Below are 27,368 nucleotides of genomic sequence, written 5' to 3' on the forward strand. Positions count from 1 at the left end.
GCAGTGTTTTCTGGTTCCTTGCCATCTAAGTACCTAATAAATTGGAGACTTGGCTTTGTGTACAGAGACTTAATGAGTCTTTGTACTGTGTTCTGTTTAATACTTTTCAATTATTACTTCGTATGACTTGCCTGGCAGTGACATAAAGGGCAGCAAAGGAGTCTTTAATGGACATGAGAAACCAAGGGACGTTGAAGAATCACTACCAAGATCTTTGCTCGGCCTAGAGGAGTGGGTGATGGTTGGCACTAGTGGCAGACGTGTGCAGTATGTCCAGGATCTCGCTGTGACACAAGCGCTGAGGTGAGGGATGGGCTGGAGCTCTGAAGAGAAAAGGTGAGCTGGCCTGGAGAGAAAAAAAATACCAGCAGATGATGAACTGGAGAAACGGAGGACAAAATGTTGAAGTTAAAAAGAGGGTGAAGAAGTTTGTAGTGGAGTGAAAGTGGGAAAAAAATAAATTGAAACCGGAGTTACAGGTTTTTTAAAAAGGGAAGAAGTGTTTGAAATGACAGGTGAGAAGGACTGAAGTAAATAAGTAGGAGCTCTGGTATGACAGCCTGGGAGATGGGGACAGGGAGAAGGGGAAAGAAAAATCGGAGTAGGGGGTAGAAGAAGAAGCAATGTGAAGAGCGAGAAGGTCAGTGACAGGAGGGAAAAGAAGTATGAGCTCCTGGAGGAGTGGTAATGGTAATGTAGATTAACAAAAAGACATGGGAAGTTACTGAGATACAGAGGCGAGGAGAGGACTTGGAAATCTTAAGAGGAAAAAGCAAAAGTGGCGTGGTTTTTTTTTCGTGTCACTGGCAAGTCCCAGTTTAACCATGTTCACGCCCTGTCATCTCTCTTCTCATGAACACTGCCAGCCTTTCCTTCAAACATGTATGTAAGGTTGCACATTGGGACAGTAGGAGTCATGTTGCCTTGTCACAGAAGGGAAAGATGGAGGCATTTACTAGTTTTTAAATCGTTTCTTAATCTGTAATCCTTCAAATGTGCTGTGAATAGGAACATTGAGAGCTCTCAGAACTTGTGAATCGTCTCAGGCGAAGACACCCCGAGATGAGATTCGAGGCAGGTGCTGGAGAGGTGGCTTTTTTCATGCTTTATCAAGGTTATCAGATGAAGAGCATCATCCCAGTTTTTCTTCAGTAAAGCCAAGGAGCAGCATTCCTGCGAGGTGGCTCTTGGGAGCTCAGTGTGGCCAGCCAGGGAGCTCGGCTGAGGTGGCGTTTTGCCCCCGGGACAGTTACCAGTTCCACCATTTCACGCTAAGATCCATCCCCCCGGGGTCTGGTCTCTCACAGTGGTCAAAGGGAGAGTACCAAGGGAAGAGGTATTCCCTGAGACCTCTCCCAGCGTGCTGTGCCGCTGCCCCCAGCCCCGGGCCTGGCCGATGCTTTGGGCCTGTCCTCTCGGCAGGGCAAGGAGAGCCGGTGTTGCACCTGCCCCGGGGGACTGCGTGGAGGAGGCCGTGAAGGGACCGCAGCCCGCCGCCCCGGGGGGGGGGGGGGGGGGGGGGCGCCTGGCAGCTCTGCCCGCCACCGGCAGCGAGGTGAGGCGGCCGAGGGTCCTCGCGGGGAGGTGGCGGTTGGGAGTGGAAAAACCCCGGCGAGGAGGAGGAGGACCGGGCGCGGCGTTAGTCCGCGGGAGGTGCGAGGCCGGGCGGGAGGGGAGGGAGGGAGGGGAGCCCCGGGGGCGGTGCGGGGCGTTGGCCGTTGCAGAGGAGCCGTTGGTCGCCCCGCTCCGCCGGGCGCACCCCGCCCCCGGGCTGTCGCGCGCTGAGCCGCGTGCGGCGCGGAAGGCGGGACACACCTCCGGGCGCGCGCGCTGCCGTTGGCCGGGCGGCGCGGGGGTGTGAGGGGCGGGAGGCGGGGACCCGGCTCCCCGCCGCGGCGCGCCCGGGGCTGGAGCTCGTTAAAAGGAGCGGGGCGGCGGCGGGTATCTCTCGGCGGCGCTTGCATCATGGCCCTGCGCAGCAGCTTCGCCCGGCTCCTCTGCAAGCAGGCGGACGCGGGGCTCCAGCTGCCCAAGCAGGCGCACTCCGTGGCGCTGGTGGGAGCCCCCCTCTCCAGGGGGCAGGTGGGCATCGCGGGAGGGGGGAGAAGAGGCGCCCCTCGCCCCGCCGAGGGGGCAGGCGGGTGTCGCAGCCTCTCGGCTCTCCTCCCCTCGGCGGGGCTCGCGTACCTGACTGCAGGCAGCGCTGGCTGACGCACCCCCCTTCTCTTTGTCTCGCAGAAACGGCGGGGAGTGGATCACGGCCCTGCTACCCTCCGCGCCGCGGGGCTGGTGGAGCGGCTGGCCGGGCTCGGTGAGGCACGGCGCGGCGTCGGGGGCTTCGCCGGCGGGGTGGGGTGGGGGGACTGCGGGGCTGCCCTTATGTTCCCCCTCCCCTGCCAGAGCATCCCTTTCATAGCTCGTTTCAGCGAAGCGTGACTCAGCCGCTTGGCTGTCAGGGCGGAGGGGGGGGGGGGGGTGAGGTGGAAACGGTTCCTTCCAGCGGATCGCGAAACCCAAAATGCCCCCAAGCCACCGGTGCCCGGGGGAAGGCGATGCCTGCCGCGTTTCTGCGGTATCGGGAAAGAGAGACTTGTCGCATACCAGCTTGTGCGTGCCGTTCAGCCGCTCCTGCGCGTGAAACACCCAAAGGAGCGCACAGCCGCACCGGGCGCCTCGTGGGGTTCCCCGGAACAAAGAGAGGCTGGGTGTCCCGGCTCGCCGACCGCGATGCTCTCCGGCTTCCCAGAAACAGCGGAGTGTACCCGTGTATCTTCTGTGTTGACACATTGAGCGCTTTATTGGCGTATGGAGTGTGTGCTGTTCCCGTTGTTGCCGTGAAAGGCTGAAATCAAAGACTCAATAGTCTAGGGACTATTAAGCAGGTATTCTTTATTGCAGCGCTGGACACACAGGAGATATCTCCTCCTATTGTGTGTGTCCGGTCAGGTTAATTGCATAGTTTATATACAAGCTTATACATACATCTTCATCAGATTTCGAGGAACTCATTATATATGTTCATCAGATTTCCGGGAACTCTGTATCATATGCAAATGTTTCTTGCGCATGTCTGTTTATGTCTCCGGGTGGTCGTCAGGGGTCTCTGGATGAAGGATATACTCTTCCTCACTGTGTCCGCTGGCTGACCTCTGTTTTTGCGCATACTTAGTTCTGAGATCATGTATATCATGTCCTTCAAGGGTAGTCTGTTTTGGTTGAGGTGCTTGTTTTAAAATTTCTTTATCGTTATGGTTCTGCATAACTATTTTCTCTAAGGTCGAACTGTCCTAGTGACATTATTTAGGAGACTCTTATCTTAGAGCCTTCCTGACTTCCCCAAAACAGTAAAAATCCAATTTGGTCCAGCCACAACAATTCTAGTAAGTGGAAAATTCCACATTTACAGGCATCACCATGTTAACTTAGGAAAAGCTAGAGAAACGTGAGGCCATTTAAAACGTTATGTGCACTCAGTGTATCCAGTCAAGTAATACTATGTTCCTCGATTTCTCACATCATGTGTTTTCTTTTACCATATTCATTACCAGCTACTTAGCTTGTTCCTAAAATACTTGTATGCTTTCAAGTGATGAAATTCGGAACTTTCTGGAGAAATCCTCAGATTGGTGTATGAGGTCTTGTCTGAAGTTTTGCTTTGAAAACCCTTGCAAATAGCACTGTGTGAATGGAAAGTTTCTGGTATTTTCACCATTACTGTTATTCAAGCAAATCCATGTGCTTATTTGTGTTTCAGCTTCTCACATCTATTGCTTCTACAAGCTGAGACCTGCAGAAAACTGTATCACAGTTATTAGAAACAGGACATGAGGGATAGAAACTTGTAAAGCTGAACTCTGTCTTGGAGAATCTTTAATCTAAAAAGTGTTACTGAAAACTGTGTGATGGGGATGGATTGCAGGGGTGGGCCACAGAAAGAACTATGTTATCTGCTCTATGTGTGATTAGTGTCAGTGGAGTTTAGATGCATGCAGAGGAAAGCATAACCCTCTAGCAAATTTATTCTGAATTGTAAGACCTCTTTAAAACAGAAGCTATTGTTCTGTGCAGCCCTGTAGGCTTATCCTGCATATCTTATCATTCACAAGCTGAAAAGTCCCAGTTTGCAATCAAATGAGTAGATGTTCTTTTTCCTGTCTTGTTTTGTGCAAAGTTGAGACGTATGCCATCCTTGGGAATATTTGAATTCTAGTGAGCATGATCTATAACCTCTACAAACATAGAAAAGCATGTCTAAAAGGGGTCTTATATACTGGAATAAAAGCAGGTCTGGATGTTACTGATCTTAGAGTTTATTTAAAACTAACATGTTACCAGGTTTGAAAGGAGGATGTTATTCTAGACAAGACTGTAGGCAGCAGTTTATTTTTATATTGATGACAGAACTTTTTGCTGGAAGGCTTGGGGTTCTCTTTCAAATAGTTCAAATGTAATAATTCCATTTTGTAAGAATTCTTTTGCAACCCCCCCCCCCCCCGAAACCCCAAACCAAAAAACAAACCAGCAAAACAAAAAAACTAGAAAAAAAACCTCATTTGCATGACACAAGCTCACTTCAATAGGAACTTGGAGAAGGTAGAAAGAAGAATAGAAGCCCTTTCTGGATTCCAGTAATAAAAGGTTGTGGGGATAGAAATGAAGCAAGTTAAACTAAAAAATAAGTGGAAGGTGAAAAATACTTTCACTGTGTAGTTGCTTATGGACTGTTTACTCATTAATCAATAATGCACATGGAGATATCTTCTTGCTGTTCCCTTACAATTTTTAAAGGCTCTGGGATTTCTTCCTCCTGTAGTTTCAGTTTCCTATTGCTGACACATTCTTGCACTGGGGTAGGGTTTTTTTTTCAGTTGGTATTGATGTTTATTGCTGCTTAAATCTCTGCAGCTCTCTTATGAACAGGTTCAGACGGCACATGGTTTGTAACGGGTTCTGCTGTGAGGGCCCATCCTGAAACAATGACAGTCACCAGCATACACAGAGGAGCTGTTTATTGTGCAAAGACAATCTGCTTGAGAGTAGGGTGGTAGAGTGAGCAGGACACTACCGTGTAGCCTTTTGTATTGTGCACATCTGTTGTTCATGGAAATTTAACAAATGATTGTTTTTGTGTGTGGGCTGCTTATTTTTCTTCCCTGGGCTGGCAGGATAGCTTTGCCTGTAGTACTGTGATAATAGTGCCATTGCTTGGACTCCTGTGGTACACTGAACTGGCAGTAAAACTTTAGCTGCTTTCTTCTTTGTCTTTCTAACACTATGAATTTTCTTCTCGTACGTTGAAGAAGGCAATAGAGCCACAGTATTATTCTCATTATTAACTTGGATATTCTATTTATCTGTTATGTTAATTAATAATTTTCATGGTTGCTTGTTTTCCAGGAGCAGGTAAATAATACTGCAGCAGACCAGAATTTAAAGCAGGTTCCTCCTTTAAAAAGAAATAATATTTATCTAAGATATAGGGCTTCTGTTCTCCTGTCTGTATTGGCTACTTCTGAAGCATTTGTGTCCATAGGGTCGGGGATGGGGGAGCGTTTGTTGTTGTTGCATGCCCCCATTCCCCACTGGGATGTGAGGGAGTGCTATAAACATGATTTTTCTTGTCATTACAAGCTTGGAACCAGGCATGAGGCCAGCTGTGGAATGATGCTTCCCAGTAGAAGAGCAAAGGTGGATTCTGGGCAGTCTAAGGAAGTACAGATGGGGGAAGGAGGCAGTGTTCCTGTAATGAAAACTCTATATTAACAGTAAATCTCAAATAAAATTGTCCTTGCTTGTTTCAAGTGGAAGAGATTTCTGGTAATCAGATTCTTCTGTTTGCCTGAAATTGTAAAGTTTGATTTATTCATTTTCCATTCGTATATTCAAATTCAATTCAACCTGCATGAAATGAAGATGCTCTGAAGTCTCCTCTAAAATGTAGCATTCAGGTAGTAAGATGCATGCACTGCATTTGTTTGTTTGTTTTGGTCTTATGTGTATATACTTTGCTACTTTGAATATCAAGCAAGCACATGGTTTTTCATATGTTTGTATGCCTGATTTAATGACTTCCGTTGATAATGCTCAAGCCACATCAGAGAGAGTGAGAACACTAGACCTTTGTTTCCTCCTCTTTGTACTGTTTTGCATTTTACTTTCACTGGCTGGTATCTCTGGGAGGGAATTTTATTGTTCCTTTCACCCTATCCTAATTTCTGTTCTTTCATGGTCCTGTTGCAGTGTCCTGTCCATTTTCTATTTTTGGGGGGGGATCCCTCCCTTGAAAGAGGCTGTGACTATACCTACGTGGTATGATAAATTCTTGGCTGCCTAAAATGATGACTGCCTATGAACAGCTTGTTTATGCTTAGGCTGAAATATGAGGAGAGAGCTCAGAGGCAGATGATATCGCTAGTCTGTACCAGACTGTCAGAGATGGATCTGAGCCACTAACTTGACTTTTATCCCCTTGTTAGAGGCACAGAGAACACTGTTATGTGTTGGTAGTAGCTCGAGGTGTATTCAGGAGGAGAGTTAATGTAGCAGGAGTCCAGCTCCCAAGCCAAAAACAGTGGGTGTGCAAGTCTGTAGCAGGGATAATTTAAAATGTAACTGACTAAGCCTGTGGGGCTTTTTATTCATCATGGTGATGTTTGTCTTTTGGCTTTGCTGCTTCTCCTAAGGGAAACTAAAATCTTAACACCTTAAAGGACTCTTCCATCTTGCCAAAGAAATAAAAGTGCTGTATGAAAATAGAGACCCATAACTCCCTGGCATGGGGGAGGAAAGGGTACAAAGCTTGCAGGGCTGTGTATTGTTCTGGCAGTAAAGAGAAATGGGTGCAATATGTGGAGGCTCTTGGGCTTTTGGTGGGAAGGAGTGGGGAAGATAGGTGACAGATGCACTTGACCTAAGCTGTAGAAGATGCAAAGTATGAAGTTCTTTAAAATGAGAATTTCTTGGACCTCTCCTGTTTGCTGCAGATGAAGCAGAGAATCCGATCAAACTTAAATCCAGAGCGTGGCCTAGTCCTCTTACTTGAAGGAGAGAAGGACGATTCTCAGATTTTTATAAGTAATAGATAGCCGTTGTGTTAATTACTATAGCCCTTGAGGTGACTTCAAGCACCTCTGCTGTTGCTAACATGGGAACAACTTTAGTATAAAATTTCGTCCCAAGTATTCATTCTTGTATGTTGACTGTTGTTGATTTCATTTCTTCCCCCGCCCCCGCTCCTTTTCTTTATTTAGAGCTGGATGTGGCTGGGTTGCTCAGTTTAGTCAAACTTGGGTTTGGATTACTCTAGAATTGATTAACAAAGTTTGGACCTGAGTTGCTGGTTTGACATGTTGGTGGACTGCAGAGACATATGGCTTACAGACAGAAGTAGAGCTAGACTTATCAAAGAGAATGACCATCATATTACTAGTCTTTTGTTTGACCGGAACAAAGCTCTTCAGTCATAGGATTCAGGAGGTCAGTGTAGTGATTCAGAAAGGAGTAACCTCCTCTAAAAGAGGAATGGAGCTGCTAATCTCCATGTGACTGGAGATACGCTCCTGCTTTGCCTAAAACCATTGGACTCCTACTGACATCTGCTGCCAAAAATAGCAATTCAACTTTGCTGTCTCACCAACATTGCTCATATGGTTAGTTGCAGTCTTAACAATAAATCATGAAGCAGCTTCTTCTACATATGTCTCCTCTTTTTCCACCTAAATCTTCTTGGGTGAAGCGTTTAAGAGGAAGATAAATAGTCTTTCAATTATGCACCAAGGTATGCATAATGAAGTACTGGTGCTGGGGTTCAGCGGATGTGGAATGGCAAGAGTTACAGCTGCAGTGTTGGGAAAATAATTTTCATCAGCCCATCCAGTAAATATATGTTTAAAGAGTTGCCTATATCCCTGAAGACTTTGATAAACTGTACCATCCTGCTTGCCCTATATTTGAATTAAGACTTACGGACTGTAGTTTGACAAAGATCCATTTATGTTAGAAACAAGATCTGTCAGGAAGACAGTATTCTTGGGTTAGAATCTAGTTTAGCTTTGCACTAGCTCTTATCTCAATTGTTTCTCTTCAAAGCTCAGTATTTTATGGTTTTTAAGACTTTCTAGTTTAGTAGAGCCAGTCAAATATCTCTAATCTGTAGAATTCCAATAAAGTCTAAATTTGTTGTATAGATAACATCAAGATCTGTCTTTTTTTAGCCTCTTTCCTCACATTTTCTGCTGTTGATAAAGTTGGAGACAGACGAAATTTTAAATAACTGTGGGCATTTTAAGCAGCATGTTGTTTAGTTAAATCTCTGCGTTGTTGAGATGAGAAATGCTACTGTTCATGGGTTCTGTCTGGTCACATCTGCTTTCAGTACTGTCAAAGCTAAGTCTGTTGATTTGCTAGGAACATTCTCAGGAAATCGGTTAGGATATACAACATAAAGATGTTAGACTAACAGCTAAGTCTTCTGCCCTACAAAGCAGAAATGGGAATGACCTTTTTGTACCCACTACACCCTCCCTGCCTTTTTTCCCTGAAACAGAACAGGTAAATGGCAGTCCTCTTCTTTTTCCTTTCTTTCCCTTAGACACAAGCATGCACAAACACTTCTGTTTAATAGTATCAGTAAAACATGCTTATGTAGTACTGCAGCTTATTTCCAGAACTATAATAAATGACCTCTTTTTATTTATACAGAGATAGATAGAGATCCAAGAGACTCTGTTATTCTTGTTTACCTCTCAAATGTTGATTAGCCATGATTGGTTAGCTTCAAAGACCAGTGGTTTAACAAAAATCAAAGCACAGTCAAATGGAGTGGTCGTAACTTGCATTTGCAGTGAGTCTTTGAAATTACACCAGTTGTCAGAATGCATCAAGGGCAGGTGCTGCTCCACTCCGTGAGGGAAGGCAGCCAGGAGCTGACTCTAATAACTAGGCAGGCAGAAGGAGCCCTGCTGAGACTTTGGAGGAGAGCTGTTTTGGGGAGGCCTCCACTGAGGCTGTTTCTAGATTGCTTCTTCACAACAGAGCTCATCAGCTGGCTCGCCTTGAGCACAGGAATCGAAGCTCCTAGAAGTGGGGGAGTGTGGTCTGACAGCAGTTAATGGTTTATCCTTTTGAATGTTGTACCCTTTGATATTTACATGATTACAACTAGCCTTACAAGTTACCAGAAAAATGTCAATGGTGAAAGCTGATGGAGGACACCATCTGCCTGTTTTTGCTTCAGAACGAAAAGCTTTGTGTCAGTCATTGATTTGATGTTTGTTTGGTTTTTCCTCTCCCATTTGGCTGGCACATGTTCCAGGTTGCGCGTTATCCATGAAGTTGGATTTAAAAGAAACTTTGTTAATTTGGGGTGAAGTTAACTCGGTGCTTTAATTGTAATTGTTCCTCATATCAGTTTAGTTTAAATAAATCTAAAAAATTAAGCTATGCTGATGCAGATCAGGAAACCTGACTTGATTATTTCTTCCTAATCTTTCAATAAAGGGAGATTAGATTCAAGGACCAAAGAACAGAGCTCTTGGGGGTTTTGTATTTTTTTGGTTTTATGGTGATGCCCTTCATCCTTGATATTTTTGTATTATATAATTAGTTTTAATACATGACTTAGCTGAATTTCTGCACCCATAAAATTATCTCTGGATTGGAATAGGTTCAGATCACAGGCTGTTTTATTTTTTTAACGTGAGTAATGTTGAAGGAGAGGAGTTACTGGGGAGGGGCACAAAGGGAGATGACAGGGGGGAAATTTAGGTAATGAGTCGGGTTTTGATCTGCTTTATGGTGCACAGAATCTGTTTTTACTTTCTCATTTGAAACTTTAATCCTGTCTCTCATTGTGGACTCACAAGACCAAGATACCTATGGCAGGTGTGTGCTTATGTGAATATGGTACAGAGGATTATTTTTGGATGGAAGGTGGAAATTTCTGTTGTAAAACCATCTGGTGAAAAGCAGGGAATGAGGCACTGAAGTCAAGTACAAAAATAATCAGATCGTTCATTTGAATATGAAGAAGTGAGCTGGTCTGGTGTTAGTTTCTTGCAGCTGGTAGGAGGGAGGGAGAGAGAGAACTTCAGTAATCTCTGATATTTTCTGCTCTCCCTTCCTCTCAAGTGTTACCTGTCTGGGTTAACTAATATAATAACTACTTAATTCTGTAATAATCTAAAGCACAAGGTGCTTGTTGTTGAGGAGCGCTGTTTTGGTATTATGACTTCCTGTGGCTGTAAGTACCTACTTGTGTTCTTGCTATTGGGAACTGTTTCTGGGTTAAGCTTATTTGAAGGGAATTAGAACTTGTGCAGGGTTTGTTGGTGGAGTGGCAGACCACAATAGCTGCACCCTTGTCTCCTCTGATGTAAGCCACAGTGCAAATATTTCCCAACACTTGATACTGACGTTTTTGGAGACCTCTTCAGGTCAAGTGCACTGGATTTCATAAGAGATTAAAGTTATAAACGGTTATCAAAGGGAAATGAGGTGGCTGCTCGATTTGGGGTTGCAAAAAATATTTCTTGGCTCATTTTATGCAAGGGACAACTTGAGACTACAGACTTAGGGTAGCAATTGGAATTGGGTTTGCTTGTTGCTGTTGTATGAGCTGAAGCCTTTTAAATAGGTACAAATACAGAAACTTTGTCTTAAACCAGACCTTTCACAATTCCAAAAGGCAGGGTGGAAATTACTGAGACATGAACTTGCCTTTTAGGAAGTGAAATTTTAGAGCTGGCAGAAACCTATCGAGCCTTCAAATGTCTGTATCTAATAGGAGATTTCTTCCAGCAGATACATATTCAGTTTAAAGAGAATTATACACTGTGTAATGAACTTCCAAGCAAGAAGGTTATGATTAAACTAGGCTGCTGAAGTCTCAGTCTCTTGTAGTAGGAATCTTGCTAGCCTAATTTCATATTCATGTAAAACAAAAGTATGCACTTTGTTTGTATAGCTTTTACACACACACACCCTGGATAATTCTGGAGGGTTAAAACTGTCTTAAAATAGGCTTCAGAATGCACTGGTCATAATGAATTGAGTCACTTGTTTGCTGTTGTGCAACATTTTGATGGTGTCTCTGAGAAAGGATTATGAAGTTCGTACCATAAGCCAATGAGCTTGTACTGAAAAGAAGGATGGTAACAGCTTGTAGCCCTTTGTTTTGTTCACAGGAAGGAAAATGTTAATTTGTCTATAAACATTGTTCATAATACTCACTGCTTCCTGAAAAGCCTTTCTGTGTCTGGTGATTCACTAAATGGGCTGTAATCTGAGAAAACAGTTTGCAGGAGTGATGCTTTCCTGTGAGCTCTTTTATATAACACATAGGATGAAGTAAGATCTAATAACTGTGGGATTTCCAGATTCCTTTGAAAGTAGTTCAGCAGGCTTTAGAAACCTGGAAGAGGAAAGGTTTAGTTTTCCCATTAATTTAGGATTTTTTTTTTTACCTTTAGTTCACAAATATCCAGTGCGAACAGGCAGTGTCAGGAGATCATTTTTGTCTCAGGTTCTGCATGCTTTTGTTCCAATTCCCGTTTGCTGCTGTCGTGGTTTAGCCCCAGTCAGCAACTCAGCACCACGCAGCCGCTTCCCGCTTCCCCCTCCCCCCTCCCAGTGGGGTGAGGAGGAGGACAGGAAAAAAAAAAGTAAAACTCGTGGGTTGAGATAAGAACAGTTTAATAACTGAAGTAAAATATAATACTAACAATAGTAATAATGAAATATAGTAGTAATAATAGTAATGAAAAGGAATATAACAAAAAAAGGGGGGGGGGAAGGAAAAAAAACCCCAATGATGCACAATGCAATTGCTCACCACCCGATGACCGATGCCAGAGCCGCGATCCGTGCCTCCTGGCCAACTCACCCCTGTTTATATACTGGGCATGATGTTCTATGGTATGGAATAGCCCTTTGGCTAGTTCAGGTCAGCTGCCCCGGCTATGCTCCCTCCCAGCTCCTTGCACACCTGCTTGCTGGCAGAGCATGGGAGACTGAAAAGTCCTTGGCTTAAGAGAAGCGCTACTTAGCAACAACTAATACATCAGAGTATTATCAACATCATTCTCACACTAAATCCAAAACACAGCACTGTACCAGCTACTAAGAAGAAAATTAACTCTGTCCCAGCTGAAACCAGGACAGCTGCCTAGGAGAGCTGTTATAATTGTTACAGTAGCATGCCATTGGGCAATGTCAGCAGACAGCCTGGATTTTGAAAGCTGAATCTCCTGCTATCAGATTGCTGCTTCTGGCTCTGGTGCAGTATCCTAGTAGAGGAGGATGGGAGGGAGGCTTTCCCTGCTGCTGCCCACATGTTTTCCAGTTAAACACCCCCAGACTTATGAGCCACCTGCTTTTACAGAAGAAAATTTTCTCTAAATCTGTGCAGGTGTGGCAGGTTGACCCTGGCTGGATGCCAGGTGCCCACCAAAGCTGCTCTATCACTCCCCCTCCTCAACTGGACAGGGAAGAGAAAATAAAATGAAAGGCTCGTGGGTCGAGATAAGGACAGGGAGATCAGTCATCAATTACCATCACGGGCAAAACAGACTCGACTTGGGGAAAAATTAGTTTAATTTATTGCTAGTCAAATTAGAGCAGGATAATGAGAAATAAAACCAAATCTTAAAACACCTTCCCCCCACCCCTCCCTTCTTCCCAGGCTTAACTTTACTCCTTATTTTCTCTACCTCCTCCTCCCCGAGCAGCACAGGGGGACGGGGAATGGGGGTTTGTGTCAGTTCATCACACGTTGTTTCTGCCGCTCCTTCCTCCTCAGGGGGAGGAGGACTCACACTCTTCCCCTGCTCCAGCGTGGGGTCCCTCCCACGGGAGACAGTCCTTCACTAACTTCTCCAACGTGAGTCCTTCCCACGGGCTGCAGTTCTTCACGAACTGCTCCAGCATGGGTCCCTTCCACAGGGTGCAGTCCTTCAGGAGCAGACTGCTCCAGCATGGGTCCCCCGCGGGGTCACAAGTCCTGCCAGCAAACCTGCTTCAGCGTGGGCTCCTCTCTCCATGGGGCCACGGGTCCGCAGGTCCTGCCAGGAGCCTGCTCCAGGGCGGGCTTCCCACAGGGTCACAGCCTCCTTCGGGCATCCACCTGCTCCAGCGTGGGGTCCTCCACGGGCTGCAGGTGGATATCTGCTCCACCGTGGACCTCCATGGGCTGCAGGGGGACAGCCTGCCTCACCAGGGTCTTCACCACAGGCTGCAGGGGAATCTCTGGTCTGGCGCCTGGAGCACCTCCTCCCCCTCCTTCTTCACTGACCTTGGTGTCTGCGGAGTTATTCCTCTCACATCTTTTCACTCCTCTCTCTCTGGCTGCAACTGCCACTCCCCTGTAACTTCTTTTGCTTTTCTTAAATATGTTATCACAGAGGCGCTACCACTGTTGCTGATGGGCTCGGCCTTGGCTAGCGGCGGGTCCGTCTTGGAACCCGCTGGCATTGACTTTATCGGACACAGGGGAAGCTTCTAGCAGCTTCTCACAGAAGCCACCCCTGTAGCCCCCCCGCCACCAAAACCTTGCCACGCAAACCCAATACAGCAGGGAAATGACTTACTATAGTAACTGCTGCCTACTGTGGGTACTGAATAAATGGACTGTATTTTGCTTAAGATGATAGGAAGTGAACATTACCATTGTCATATAGCTTGCTAAGGGGCATCTTATCTCCCAGTTATAAGCATCACTGGGCTGATCCTGAGTGCTACATTAATAGCTTATTTAAAAAGGCATGCAGGAAACTTTATGTTCTTAAATATGTTCTTAATTTGTATTTCTAACTTTTTTCCCCTAAGTATCAGTTAGGCTCCTAATTACGAAAAATGTTGATTTCTTTTACCAGATATAGGTAAAGTTCTGGTTCTGGCTGTGCAGGCTGAAGAAATGACTGCCCTGGTCTGCTGGTTGAATGCCTATGTGACCGTTCCCTAACGTGTTCTGGTCAAAAGAAGTTGACCCAGGAAAGTTTTACTGTACAAACTATTTCAAGCTAATTTATTCATTTTTGGCTGAAATGTGCCCCCAAGCAGCTCTGTTGATGAACCTCTGTCAGAGAGGGGCATTGAACCACTGAGGATTGCACGCCTAAGCTGTAGAAGAGATGTGTGTGCTGCCTTTACACACTAATCATTCATACTAACAGGAGGACTGTTGTGCATATATGCATCTTATTTATGTAACTATACTGTGTGTTCGTATTCAGATTGACACCTTTATCTCCCTCATATCTCTTTCAAGCTCCTGTAAGAGAATAGATGAATCAAACCTGTTTTTTTGTTTTTCTCACTTCAAAAACTGATCTCTTCTTGAGCCCGAGTGCTGATGGAGCTGACTTGGATGGACTTGGTTGTTTATAAATTTTCTGTGCTGTTGATAATTGACTAATGAATCAAATGGAATATATTTTTCATTTGAATGTAACTTCTGTTAGAGCTTGAAAGTGGAACAAAAGACTTCTTTTGATCATATTTAATTTCATATTATTTAGTTATTAGTAAAATGTCTGTGGTGTTTAGCCTATAAGTACTGTATGGTACTGTTTAATTTAAAAAGAACTTCAATCCTGGCTAGACCTGATCTGCTGCACGACAAATGGTGTGGATGCTGTGCTTTCAAATGACTGTAAGGAAGCTGGCTTTCCTATCTGCCCACATCCTTTTCTGGTTTTCAGAACTTGGATCTTCTGTCTTTTAAAAGGCCCGTATATATTCTTGATGATAACTTTCTGTGCTGATTTAAAAAGCTTTTTATTTATAGCTATCAGTATCTTAAAACAAAGAGTGCCCCACCTACCAAAGAAAGTAAGTGTGTATTGTTTGGTGTGGTGGATTATATAAATCTTTCACTAATGGCCAAATAACAGCAAGATCCACCAGATTGCACTACACTACAGCATGTCTATCCATTGAGCAATTTCTATGTTGGGCAAAATAATGTAGGTGAGAGATTTAGTTTTTTAATTTCTTCAAATGAAAACTATGTGCAAGCAGGCAGATGAAATGGAAAACAATTCAGGTCTTTAAGTATTAGACTAATATCTGAGACACTTTATATAGAAGCTAAGAAAATACATCAATAATTACTTTAATAATTTGACAAATTCTTTTTCTTTGCTGTTCAGTAAGCACTAAGACAAATGTACATGTTGATTTCATGTCTTTATCTGCTCAATCCTAATACATGTGCACACATGCGCATACACATGCTTCTAATCACTTCAGGATACATGGTTTATCTATGTACTGTGAATTTTTTGTGTGTGTGTACTATCTATTCATTAAGCTTTCCTTTTGCTCTAAGGTCATTTAATCATAGCTTTCAAAACTATAGGCACAATTAAAAATAGTAGGAAGAAAAGATTATTAATGTGCGAGAATTGGATTAGTGCGTACTTCCGAGATTAACTGTACCTTAATCAGATAGGCATTGGATAGTTGGCTGAAAACATTCATATCACCCTGGGAAGCTTGAGCTATCCTCTGCAAGCACATAAAAACAGTGGGCTTAAATAAGAGGGAAGCACAAAGCTGAGAAAAGAAGCTGCTACAAGGTTTATGAACGCTATCTGAAACAACAATAAACTTGTGAAGATGGTAACCAAAACTGAAGGCATCTATTGTCTTTAACAGACATTAGGCTTTTTTTATAAAAATAGAGAGAGGCATCTTAATGCAGGAGATACGAGAGTACCATTTGTCCAAAAGGTGAACAAGATCCCAGAATTCTGGACCCCAAAAGTGTGTGTCTGTCCATCCATCTCTACCATACCCATATCGTAACCTGTATGAACCTGATGTGATTGTAAGAAACGAATGGCTTTTTTATTCGGAAGCTGAACCAAGTCTTTTTGCCTTACAAGCGGGGACTGGGAGGAGGGCAGGGTAAAGAAGAAGGAAATTCTTGAACACAAGTGATACTTCTCTAAACACACTTGCTAGAATCTGCCATGTTTGGCCTGCCTTGGGCATAACCTGAAGAATCTTAACTGATTCTTTAAAGTGCTATGAAAGATGGCATGGTTGGTTCTTTGGTTTACACTGATCTAAAGATGGAGCTTCATGATATAATTTCCTTTCATTCTTTTTCATCCTTTAATGGGTAAAAAAACCTGATGTGCTTGTATGTCCTGTAAGAGAGAACAAAACATAAGTGGCAGTCCTTTCTTCCATTACATTGTGTAATGTGCTGTCCTGCACTGTGTAAGTCACTGAACACAGCTCCCACACTCACGTACTTTCATCAGACCTTGAAATACTGAAATGTGTAGCAGTGTGCATATGCGTGAGAAAGCCTTGCAGGAAGACACAAATAAAAAAAAAAATAGATTTTTGACATTCATTGGGCAACTCTTAGAACTCACAACTCTTTTCCAATTCTGCACAGCAGCACAATGAAACAGAGGGTAAAAAACGTAGTGGTCACACGGAGATCAGATAGCACATTCAAATCTGAACAAAACAGGCTCAAAATTCCAGAGCCATCATCCTGCTGGCTAATTAGGTATTGCCTATGGGAGGAAAAAAAATGCTGTTGTGTACCTGTGTTGCCTTTTGAAAACCAGGGAGTGGTATGTCACGGTCCTCCTTACTGCTTTAAGTCTCTGCAGATAATGTGTTTTCTCACAGAGTTGCTGAGCCTACATTTATTTGTCAAGTAGCTGTGCTCAGCTGACGTGTCCTCTCCTAGCAAACACCCTGACATATATCCATCTATGTCCCTGCTATAAAAAGTATGCTTGCCTATTTCCCAGCCACCTAATTCTCACAAGTGACTCCACCATTTTCCTTCATTCTTTTCACCCATCAAAACTCCTTTTGAAATTATAATGAAGTCATGTTTTTCTCAATGCTACTTTTACATTATTTCCACCAAGCAAATTCACAGAGCCTGTTTCCTAGACACTAGACTAATGGCTTAATGGAAATTAAGCAGGAAACCCAGAGCCCCAAGTGGGCTGTTTCTTCATGTTGATTTGCTTGCCTTAATTTTTCAAATTGCCCTGTTAGGCATAGGATGGCTAAAGGCAAAATGTCAAGCTCTAGCCTGGATGCTTTGAACTGCAAACAGACTAGTGGTTCTGAGGAACAAATGGGGCAGGCATGACTGGTATTCAGGGTGATCTTGACTTATTGAGCCACTACTGGTGTAGCTGTAAATACCTTGGGGCCTTTACAGTCCTCATGAGTGCCTGCAGCAACAGCCCTGTCTGAAACTGAGAAGCTCTGGCCTGTGAAATACTGTTAGAAATTTTGGTATCTAAATGACTGTTAAGAAAGCACGTGGTATTGGACAGCAGAGCTTCAAAGGATAAGCTCTATAATGGGTATGAAAGAGAATTAAACTTTAAATGCAGCCAGTTAATAAATGTGCTCCCAGTTGGGTGGAGGAGGGGAAACAACACTCAAAAATGTTCCCTTGTTTCCTAATCTGTGAAGTGACTCCTTTTCAGGGTAAGTAGACAGATATACATCTTAGGAAAGGCTGAGTCTTAGACCCAGGATGTTGCCAGGCTTCAACAGCCAATTAAGTTGTAACTGGCAACAATAGGATCTCAAAGAGGGTTGGGATCAAAGCCCCAGAATTAAAATGCCTTCTAGAACATCTTGCATTGAGAAAATGGACAGGTTCTCTTACAAAGCAGTAGCACATCCTCCATGGAGTTGCCTGGAAGTACTGTAAGAAAATTTTCATTATGGGTAACTTGGCACTTTTGTGCCTGGATTCTTGTGGGGTTTGAAAACAGAAAATAACTGTTAGGACTCCGGTATAGTTAGTGAGATGTGTAGTCCTAGGCATCTTTGCGCAACTGAGCTCATTTAAGGCTGTATACAATCTGTCTAATTGGGAAGGAAGATGGCAATACAAACTGTACTTTTTCATGTTAAAATTGCCAAGAAATAATTAAAAAAACCCAAACTGTTTTTCTAGGTCACTTTCTATGATTGTTGTATCTGATCGTTAAGGCAACAATACTATCTTAAGCTTTCTAATCTGTAAAGTTGTGACACGGTTGTTTGCAAGGGCATGCAAATAGTCAAATGAATCCATTCCCTTCCCGTTGTTCCTTTCATACTTGCCCAACTGATTTTCTGAGGGTACCGTATTTTGAGCATTTCTCTGGGCACTTATTTAAGTAACTCACTTTCTCCTTTTGCTGCTGTGTTTCCAGGATGCCAAGTGTTCGACTTTGGAGATTTGAATTTCACTCAAGTTCCCAATGATGAACTGTACAACAACCTGATTTTATACCCACGGTCAGTGGGTTTAGCCAGCCAGGTATTGGCTGATGCTGTAAGCAGAGCAGTAGCTGCTGGACACAGCTGTGTGACCATAGGAGGTGATCACAGGTGAGCTGAACTAGAAGCAATTAGTGGTGCATGCTGCAGGCTGACACCTGGACTATAAGAATTTATTTAAAAAGTAAGGGGACGGTGGGAACAACTTGGGGTCATTTCTTGGCAATACCATAGGGTTTTGATTTTATTGCTGGGGCTTTTAGGGTGGAACATAGAAGACAGCTAAAAAAATCTGACCTTCTAAGACAGTACTGCTTAGTTCCAGAGTGTTCTGTGATCTGCAGACATACAAATGAGGTTTTTCTGTTTGGGAAAGTTTGTGTGATCAGGTCCCTTTAGGAACTGTTGCGGTTTCTTTATTGCTGAATGTTTAGTGATGTATCTCTTTTGCTCCTCAACTCTCGGGATGTCAACTCTCAGGATGGGTTTGTAATGCCTCCACACAGATCATTTTGTAATAGCTCTTATGTGAATCTCTTTCTCCTCTTTTTCACTAACCTTTGGTCTGAGAATTGGTTGAAGAAGGTAGGGCATGTAAGAATGAATTGTGGGGGAAGGTGCCATGACTGCAATCAAAAATGGGTGAATAGCAGAATTGATGAGTGAGCACACTAGATTTTCTAAGAGATCATGTGGAGCTAGAACAGGTGAAGATTAGAGTGTGGGAAGGGTGACAGCAGAGAGAGAAAAGAGCTCTCTCTCATCTGTCAGTACTAGTACAGTCCTGTAGAATTACTTGGAGTCTCCTGGAATCACGATAGCGGTATGCCATGCAGTTTGTATGGGATGCACCCTTTATTGTCATGGATGTCTGATGTGTTGAAACATGACAATATGTTGCTGACTGAAGTTGCAGAGACTTCCCATTGTCCTTGTAGTTGTTCTGAAGGAGAAATGGTGACTAAAGACTTTCCTACTGTACTTCCAGCTTGGCACTTGGTTCTGTCAGTGGTCACGCACGGCAGTGCCCACACCTTGGTGTGATCTGGGTGGATGCGCACGCTGATATCAACACCCCTCTTACAACTCAGTCTGGAAACCTCCATGGACAACCTCTCTCATTTCTCTTGAGAGAACTTCAAGATAAAGTAAGTATCTTGCTTGTACACTTAGCCTACACTGAAATCCTCAGGGCATTTTACTTTTTCTGGTGTGAGGTGCTTTCTTATCTGCTGCAAATGCAGACCTTTTTTATCCGAGTACAAGCAAAAATACGTATTACTTGTGTGTGTATACATGCACATATATATACACACATATACACAAATGCACACACGCACACACGTAAATCTAGATATACATACACACACTTAGAAACAAGAATGAGAAAAAGCTTTTCTTTGTGTTAGCACCCTCATGGGTTGTACAGTAAGCAAGAGTTCACACAAGCTGCATGTAGCAGCTGACCACGGTGCCATTCCCGCATAATGAGTGGAGTTGGTGCTGAGGCTGTGCAATGGCAGCAATTCTACTGACTGAGCAAAAGAGGGAACCTCCCCGAGCCGAGCCTCTGGAGCTGTGCTGAGCTCACCTCCAGTAGCAGCTGGTTCCTGCATACCTTGCACGCTTCTTCTGCTTAGTTTGGCTCTTCCATGTTTTGACAACCTTGGGGCCTGACAGGGGCTGCTCCTGCATGCTCTCTCCTCACTGGCTGCTGTGGTGTTGGCTCCACTGGCAAATGTTACAAATCAGAACAGCTGTACCTGCTTACAGGGTGCTTTTATAGAGATAGTCTTTGTCTTGGAAAGACGTCAAATTATCAAGAACGTACTGGGCCACATGGTATGTGCATGGCCAGTTTTTTCTGCTGTCAAGATGCTAAACAGTAGGTTGACCTAAGGCCTACATATCCGTTTTGGCTTAGCTGCGGACTGTATCTCCCTATACAGGTACCCGTAGCATCTACTGGAGACACTAGAGTGGCAGCCTGTGCATTGTTAATAGCTGGGGCCTTTGCGGTAGGAACTTAGATATGACAATCTGCTTCTGCTGAAGCTTAGGCTGGAGAGTGGGAGCAGGATCAGCAACTGCAGGTTGAGAATGGATGCTGGAGCTGCAGAAAACCTCTCTTATTCTGGCACTTTACACTGCTAGTCATTTCTCTTAGATTTTTTTTTTTTCTCTCTGATAAGTTTTAGAGGTGCTGTGTCGATGGAAGTATGCCTCTTCCAAGTAAGATCAAGCATGTTTAACGTCTTTATGGCTATTGAAGATAGCATTGCATTAGTACCTGTTTGGCATAGCAAGATTGCCATCATCTGGTAAAGCTCTTCTGCTTTTCTCCTGCAAATTCTTTTGAATGAATTCCATCCATGAGTCAATAGAGTCATTTGGTGCTTTTACATACTTTCCTCTTTCTAATAATTCTTGTATGGTCTCTACAAACATGTTAGAATTCCCAAAGTAATGCAAAATTAATGGGGCTTCTTGAAATACCCCCAGGACATGAGAAGGTTAATATAAAAGGTTACTGCATTTCTAGTTTCTTGCCCATAAGTTAAAGGGGGTGATATTTTTTTTCTTTTTGGCAACTGTACCCACTTCTGCAGGAGAGACAGGAAGAGCAAGAGAAAATTTTGTGAATTTTGGAGCTCACCTAAGGTGAACAGTTTATGTCTTGGTGAGAACAGAACAAAGCAAAGTTCTTTGATAGCTGAGGCAGGAGGAGAAGGGCAGAATAAGATACGCTGCTTTCCTCTTTTGTCAGTAGGACAAAAGTAGTTAATCGGCTTCCTGTGTATACATTGTTGATTTCTGGTCTGTTAGGCTCCAGTTTTTGAGCAGCACAGAAAAGCAGTATTTTTTTTTTAAGCTATTAAAAGAATACTGTGAGCTTTCTGGGGGTCAGTGGGGGAGCAGGCCTCTTGCCAGCAGCAGTAGTGAAGAAAGAGTAAGATTAGGCTACACTTAGAGGTGAGTTAGGCAGGTATGGTGCTGGTTATGACATCTTGTCACAAGCCCACCTACATTCTAGCTGTCAGGACACCTATGCAGAAACATCTGACACAAACCCCTCAACCTGTATTTGCAGCTACACAAACAGGCATGTACGCATTTAGAGGGTTTTCTTACCATATTGTAGTCCTGTTCAGAGGGAGGAGAAACAACATCTGTCCTGCTGGTACAAGGTGGCTTCTACAACAGTATACATTTTTAAACAGCTGTTCAGCAGTAGTAGAATGCGCCTTCGACAATAGCTTGTCTGGCTACATATCTGACTCACTGGAGGGAACCTTTATGTGTGAACAGGTGCATGTGACTCGCTCTCTTGTTCTCATCCAGTAGAGCAGTTGTGTTGCTAACAGGACAAAAAAAATTTACTGTCCTTCTTTCCTGACTGCTTTGCAAGGATTCTTTTTGAATCCTAAAACTGTCTGCCACCAGCAAGAGGGCTACTCTAGTCCTACACCCTGCTAAGCATAACTTCTTTCTCAAAGCAATAGACAAACTAACCAGTTGCACTTTGCTTCTCAAGGAGGTTTCTATCATCTTGTCAAAGGGTACATAGCATAGCAGTGTGAGAGGACAAAACAGATTTTGCGGTGAGCCCTGTATCTCCTTCCTTGCTTTCACTCATGCTGTGAAGGGGTTTTTGAGCCACCCCTCCCCACCACGACACATCTGTGTGCATGCTTCTCTGGGTGGACTCCCATAATTCCACCAAACTGTCTCTCTGGGTCACAAGATTTGATTATCAACCCAGTAGTCTCAGGAAGGCTAGTTAGCACTTGGGTCCCTGTCTAGATTGTTTTGTAGAACCACAGAAAAACAACACCTCCTTTGAGGATATAAAAAGAGAGCAAAACAGCCTGCATGACTACATTTTATCTTCCTGATTCATTGCCCATCTCTACTAACTGGTACTGCTCTTCCAGCATCTCCATGCTCCTTGTTCTTCATTCCCTGTCTCTTTGCTTGGCTATTTTTTGAGACGCATCAAGTCCTAGCCCTCGTTCACTGTATAACCCTACGAACAGCTGTCCTGGCACAACATAATGGGGGCAACTGATGTGGCAGCAATTGCTTAAATTAGCACAACTGCCAAGAACTCCCCAGGGCTGTTTCAAGTCCCTCAGTTTAGGTGTTATATCTCACCTGTTTTCAGAGTCCTTTATGTATCCAGGGCTAATGAGCTTGGTCAATGCTCTACTGAATTAAATGTCCCCATGTAGAAGACAACATGAAGTATAAAAGTGATGCATCTGGCTATGAAATAAAGCATTTGGCCAGGTCACTGTAGAACAAACCCTGGCATTGCTCACAGTCCATTCACAGGCTGTCAGCTGCTACTTGTTTGTCCAGTTAGCTTCACAGGAGCACTGCTTGGTACTCCTCAAGACAAGGTGGCACTTTAGGGTTTTTAAAAAACTTTTAAAATCAATTTTGTTGTTTTAAGGGAAAATATTTATGAACATAATCCTTTGACTGGCATTCCTCAAACCAAGCATTAGTGTCAGGGCTCCTGGAACCACTCAAACTAAACTCATAAACTGCTACTAATAACTTACCGTGAAAATGCCTGCACCTTTTTCTGATGCCTGTTTGGCTTTACTATCAGCAGCTCCTTTTCTATGGCAACAAAGTAAAAACAGAGCCTACCAAAGGAAGTTAAGGCATTCCATTTTCTTTATTTAAAGAAGAAGAGGTATAATTAAAAATGGCAGTATTAAATCTACTAAATCATTGATACTGGAGAGTATCTGACAATATTATCAATACTATGCTCAGCTTATGGTATGGTGATGGGTTTTGCAGATACAGCTTCATTTCTGAGACGTGAATTATTTCTCCTAGTGGTCTCCAATTCATTTATCCCTCTTCTGAATTCATGACTGCAGAAAAGTTTCAGGTCATTGCCCCACAGTAACAAATACTTTTATTATATGTGCTTATTTAATCCCAATGTAATTAAATATAGCTATGGATGTGTTAGCCTTTAAAAACAAATCCAAATGTTGTAACTAACTAGAATATAATTAGTAATTGAGAAGTGTAAGAGGGAAACAAAGCCTTCTTGCTGCTTGACAGCTGTGTTGGCTGTAGCCATTTTCACAGCCGGGAGAGGAAGAGAAATTTGAGTTAAAGCACCCCTAAAATTAGTAAATATTTACTAACTGAAGGATTTTTATAATTGCATACCATGACTACTTAATCACCAAAGCTGAAAAATGATGACCTCATCATCTTTCATTTGCTGTCCTAGACCTGCTCTCTTCAGTTCTACATTAAAAAACAGTATGATGTAGCCCAATGGGGAGGCCCAACTTCTTGTCATGTTCCCCCCCCCCCCCCCCCTTTTTTTTTTAAACTTCCCACTTTGAATTTGTCCATCTTTAACTTGGTTTTGCAACAAAGTTTGCATGACTTTTTGGTGTTTCTCCTAAAAAGATACAGGTGCCTTGGTTTTTATTCTTCCACTTAAGCATGATGTACTGGGTAAGTTACATAGTATTACCATTAAATGCACTGTATAAGTGATCTGCATCTGAGTATCTAGCTTCTTATCATTCCCCCTTACATTCACTGATGCTAATTACCTATTGCTTGTGGATTTAGGCTTTTTATTCCTCCTCTTCAAACTGGAAAATGTAAAAGAGTTAAAAACTTCGTCCATTAACATTCAACTCAGGTAAAATGGTATGACAAAGGTAAGGACTGATTAAATCAGGAAGCCAAACTCTCAAGTGATGAAGTTTCTCTGTTTAGACAGAGAAAGGACGCTATAAATAAATACAAAGTTTTGAGGGAAGCATTAAATACAGTTTTGTTATATATGTCATTAAAATAACCTAATACCAAACCTTTGCTTGCAGGTACCACAACTTCCTGGCTTTTCCTGGCTAAAGCCCTGCCTTTCAGCATCTGATATTGTCTACATTGGTTTGAGGGATGTGGATCCTGCTGAATAGTAAGTTGATTTAGATTAAAGGGTTTTTTGTAAAGGCTGAAATCATGAGCTTCTTTCCACATCTGGCTGTTCACAAGGGTTGCTAGATTTAAGCTTAGGCCAATAATGATTTTTTTAAAAAATTTTATTTTAACAGCTATATTTTGAAGAACTATGACATCCAGTATTTTTCCATGAGGGATATTGATCGCCTTGGAATTCAGAAAGTTATGGAAAGAACATTTGAACAACTGATGGGCAGGTAACAAACTATCATCTGATTTAAACTACTCTTACCATCTACTTGTGGAATATCTACTTTCCTGAAAGTTAACAGAACTGTCACAGTGTCCAGTAAATAGTAAAGTCTTAGCACTGACTTTAGTCCTCGACTTCCACATCTCAAACTGGAACCATTTCACAGTGTTTGGCAAACAACTACGAGATAGGTTACATCAGTCACTACACTTGTGGCTCTGTTTTATATGATTTGTTGTTTCTTGAGGAATTCTGCATTTTGCTGCAGTTTGACAAGATGTTTGAATCAACTCAGAGCCTAGGGTATACATTATACTTCTAAAAATATATATAGCAACTTGACAGTAACTTGAATTCAGCTGTTAGTATATGAGGTAGAAGCATTTGATGGCTTCCTCCTTAGACTATGCTCACATATGCTGTCCTGATGCCAACTGCCACTTTCAATTCAGCTAGTGAAGTTCACTGTAACCACTCCCCTACTTAAGTTCAATAGTGAAGTCTTTCTTTGCTAACCTTGTTCAGGTTTGGGGAACCAGACCAGGAAACAAATCATGCTAGTCTAGGGACATGTGGAGAGGATCAGAGCTAGAAAGGGTAACCTCTCACCACAAGTCAGAACAAAGTCCTGTAAGCAGAACAAGGTCCATGTATCTGTGCTGCATGCTGTTGTATCTAAAGGTGTGCTCACCCTTCCTAGCTGCAGCTGTGCCAAGTAAAGAAGTTGCTAATCTAGATGCTTCTCCCTACTAAGCATCTGCAGTAAGTTGGAAGTACATAGTCTACCACTTAAATAGCTCATCTGAGTGACAAGCAGTGTCCAATTTATTAAACTGTCATCAGTTGCCAGACGTCATGTAGTAACTAACTAATGTTTTAGGTTTGAGATTATCCTTCACTTTTTCATCAACTAGGCTTCCATGGCAGAGTTTGGAGGCAGCTTTCAACTATTGACCTGAAAAATGCAGAATGCCTCATTCATCTTGATGAGCTGTCTATGAAATCCTCAGGCTTGGTGCTTCCTCCATCCTAGATGCCATGCAAATCAATGTTTCAGCCTTTCACCCTGGCTTTCTGTACAAAAGGAGAAAAGGCTGGATTATATCATACACTTCTCTACATTTTTCCAATGAAGGAGACAAGTACCAGATAAGATGGTTAGAGCTAAAGTACTTATCTTCAGCCAAATCACACCTGAGTGGATGCTCAGTGAAACTAGAGACAAACTTCTGTTTTCCCAATGTGTACTGGGGAAAGTTCTGAGCTAAGAGATGTTTCAGAGTCCAAAGATATTAAAAAAAAAAAAATCCTTTCCAAATGTATATAAGTCATGGTATAGCACTTAGGGGGGACCTTTAGCATCATGGAGCATGATGCTACTTTGCTGATCAGGCTGGACAGGAAGAAATACACGTAGAAAAAGTTTAAGGTTCTGAGATTGCCTTTCTTGTTTTATTCTGTCTCAGGAGACAGAGACCAATTCACCTGAGTTTTGACATTGATGCTTTTGATCCCTCACTGGCTCCAGCAACTGGGACCCCTGTTCTAGGTGGATTAACTTACAGAGAAGGCATGTACATCACGGAGGAAATACACAACACAGGTAGGAGTTGACCAGCAGTATTGGACTAAGCAAGGACGGGACAAACTACATAGAGATCATACTGGTTATGTTTTTCCTGTGTAACTAGATAATAAGATAAATGTAGGCAAAGCTACAGTGCCAACAAAGTCAATTCAACCTTCAGTAAGGGAAAAAGAAGTCCTATGGTTGGGCAGTGCCCCAGGTGTTGGAAGCCGCTTAATCATCAACAACTTCAACTTACCAAAAATAAATAAAATACATAATATATTAACAACTAATGCCAAAAATGACTTGGTCATCTTGTATAATACTGTCCCCTATTCCTAAACCATGAGGTGAGATGTAAAAATGGGCATCTGGAATAAAAAAAATGGAGGCAAACAATTTTAAACAGTTTGAAGTTCCATTCTAGGATTCAAGGCTAACAAATCAAGCTTTCACTAAGTATACTGCAGTTGACTCAATATATGAGGACTTTCCTCCTTATGCCATGGAGTTTTTATTTAATGTGTTTAAACAACGAGTTATTTGCAGTAAAAGAAGGAAAAAAACCACCAACCAGACAACAGAGTCAACAGAATCCTGAATAGGATATCAAAAAATACTAGGTGAGACTATTTTATATCCTGTAATTTTTGGACTGGGAGAAAACAACATTAAAAAACATTCCTGTCGTAAGTGTATATGGAACATCAAACTTATTTTTCCTGAATGCTAAAAGCCGGAATGAGTGAGGTAGTGATGATGTAAGAAAGAACCAAATTAAAAACACAAACTTGCATCTAAGAATGATAACCTCATCCCTCACTTGAGAGCCAATTTTACTTGTCTAAGGGGTAGAGTAGGTCACCAGCTCAAATATCAGACTTGCTGCACTGAACGAAAGGCTGCAAAAGAAACCCTCTTAGAGATGTTAACCTTTTTCATAGTAACAAAGCTGTAAATCATTTTCACAGGAATGCTTTCAGCTGTAGACATGGTTGAAGTCAATCCACTGCTTGGAGCTTCTCAAGAGGAAGTGAACGCAACTGCTAGTCTGGCAGTCGACGTGATAGCAACGTGCTTTGGGCAGACAAGGGAAGGAGCACACACCGCTTTTGATGAACTCCCAACACCCAGTTCTCCAGATGAATCTGACAGTGAACAGCAAGTGAGGATTTAAGAACCTGAAGTGTTGGGTACATTGGACATTACAGAGCTCTGCTGAGGCACTTGAGCCGATAGATTGTCAACACTTGGCAAATACTGTTAGCTTCTCAATTTTTAAATAAACTAGCTTTTCCACTGATCGGTAGCTACTTTATTACATACCAAGAT

At 42.9% G+C, this 27,368-nt stretch overlaps 1 protein-coding gene across 1 annotated transcript; it reads left to right on the forward strand.

Annotated features, from left to right (window-relative positions):
• Positions 1-1,965: 1,965 nt before the first annotated feature.
• Positions 1,966-27,339, forward strand: ARG2 (arginase 2). The gene is made up of 8 exons (XM_050897282.1): positions 1,966-2,082; positions 2,239-2,311; positions 18,195-18,372; positions 19,250-19,409; positions 24,135-24,229; positions 24,366-24,470; positions 25,933-26,069; positions 27,008-27,339. The coding sequence occupies exons 1-8, from the start codon at positions 1,966-1,968 to the stop codon at positions 27,211-27,213; spliced, it is 1,071 nt and encodes a 356-aa protein (XP_050753239.1). The 3' UTR covers positions 27,214-27,339.
• Positions 27,340-27,368: the final 29 nt, after the last annotated feature.

This window comes from Gymnogyps californianus, chromosome 5, assembly GCF_018139145.2.
Source record: "Gymnogyps californianus isolate 813 chromosome 5, ASM1813914v2, whole genome shotgun sequence".
NCBI classification, from domain to species: Eukaryota; Metazoa; Chordata; class Aves; order Accipitriformes; family Cathartidae; genus Gymnogyps; species Gymnogyps californianus.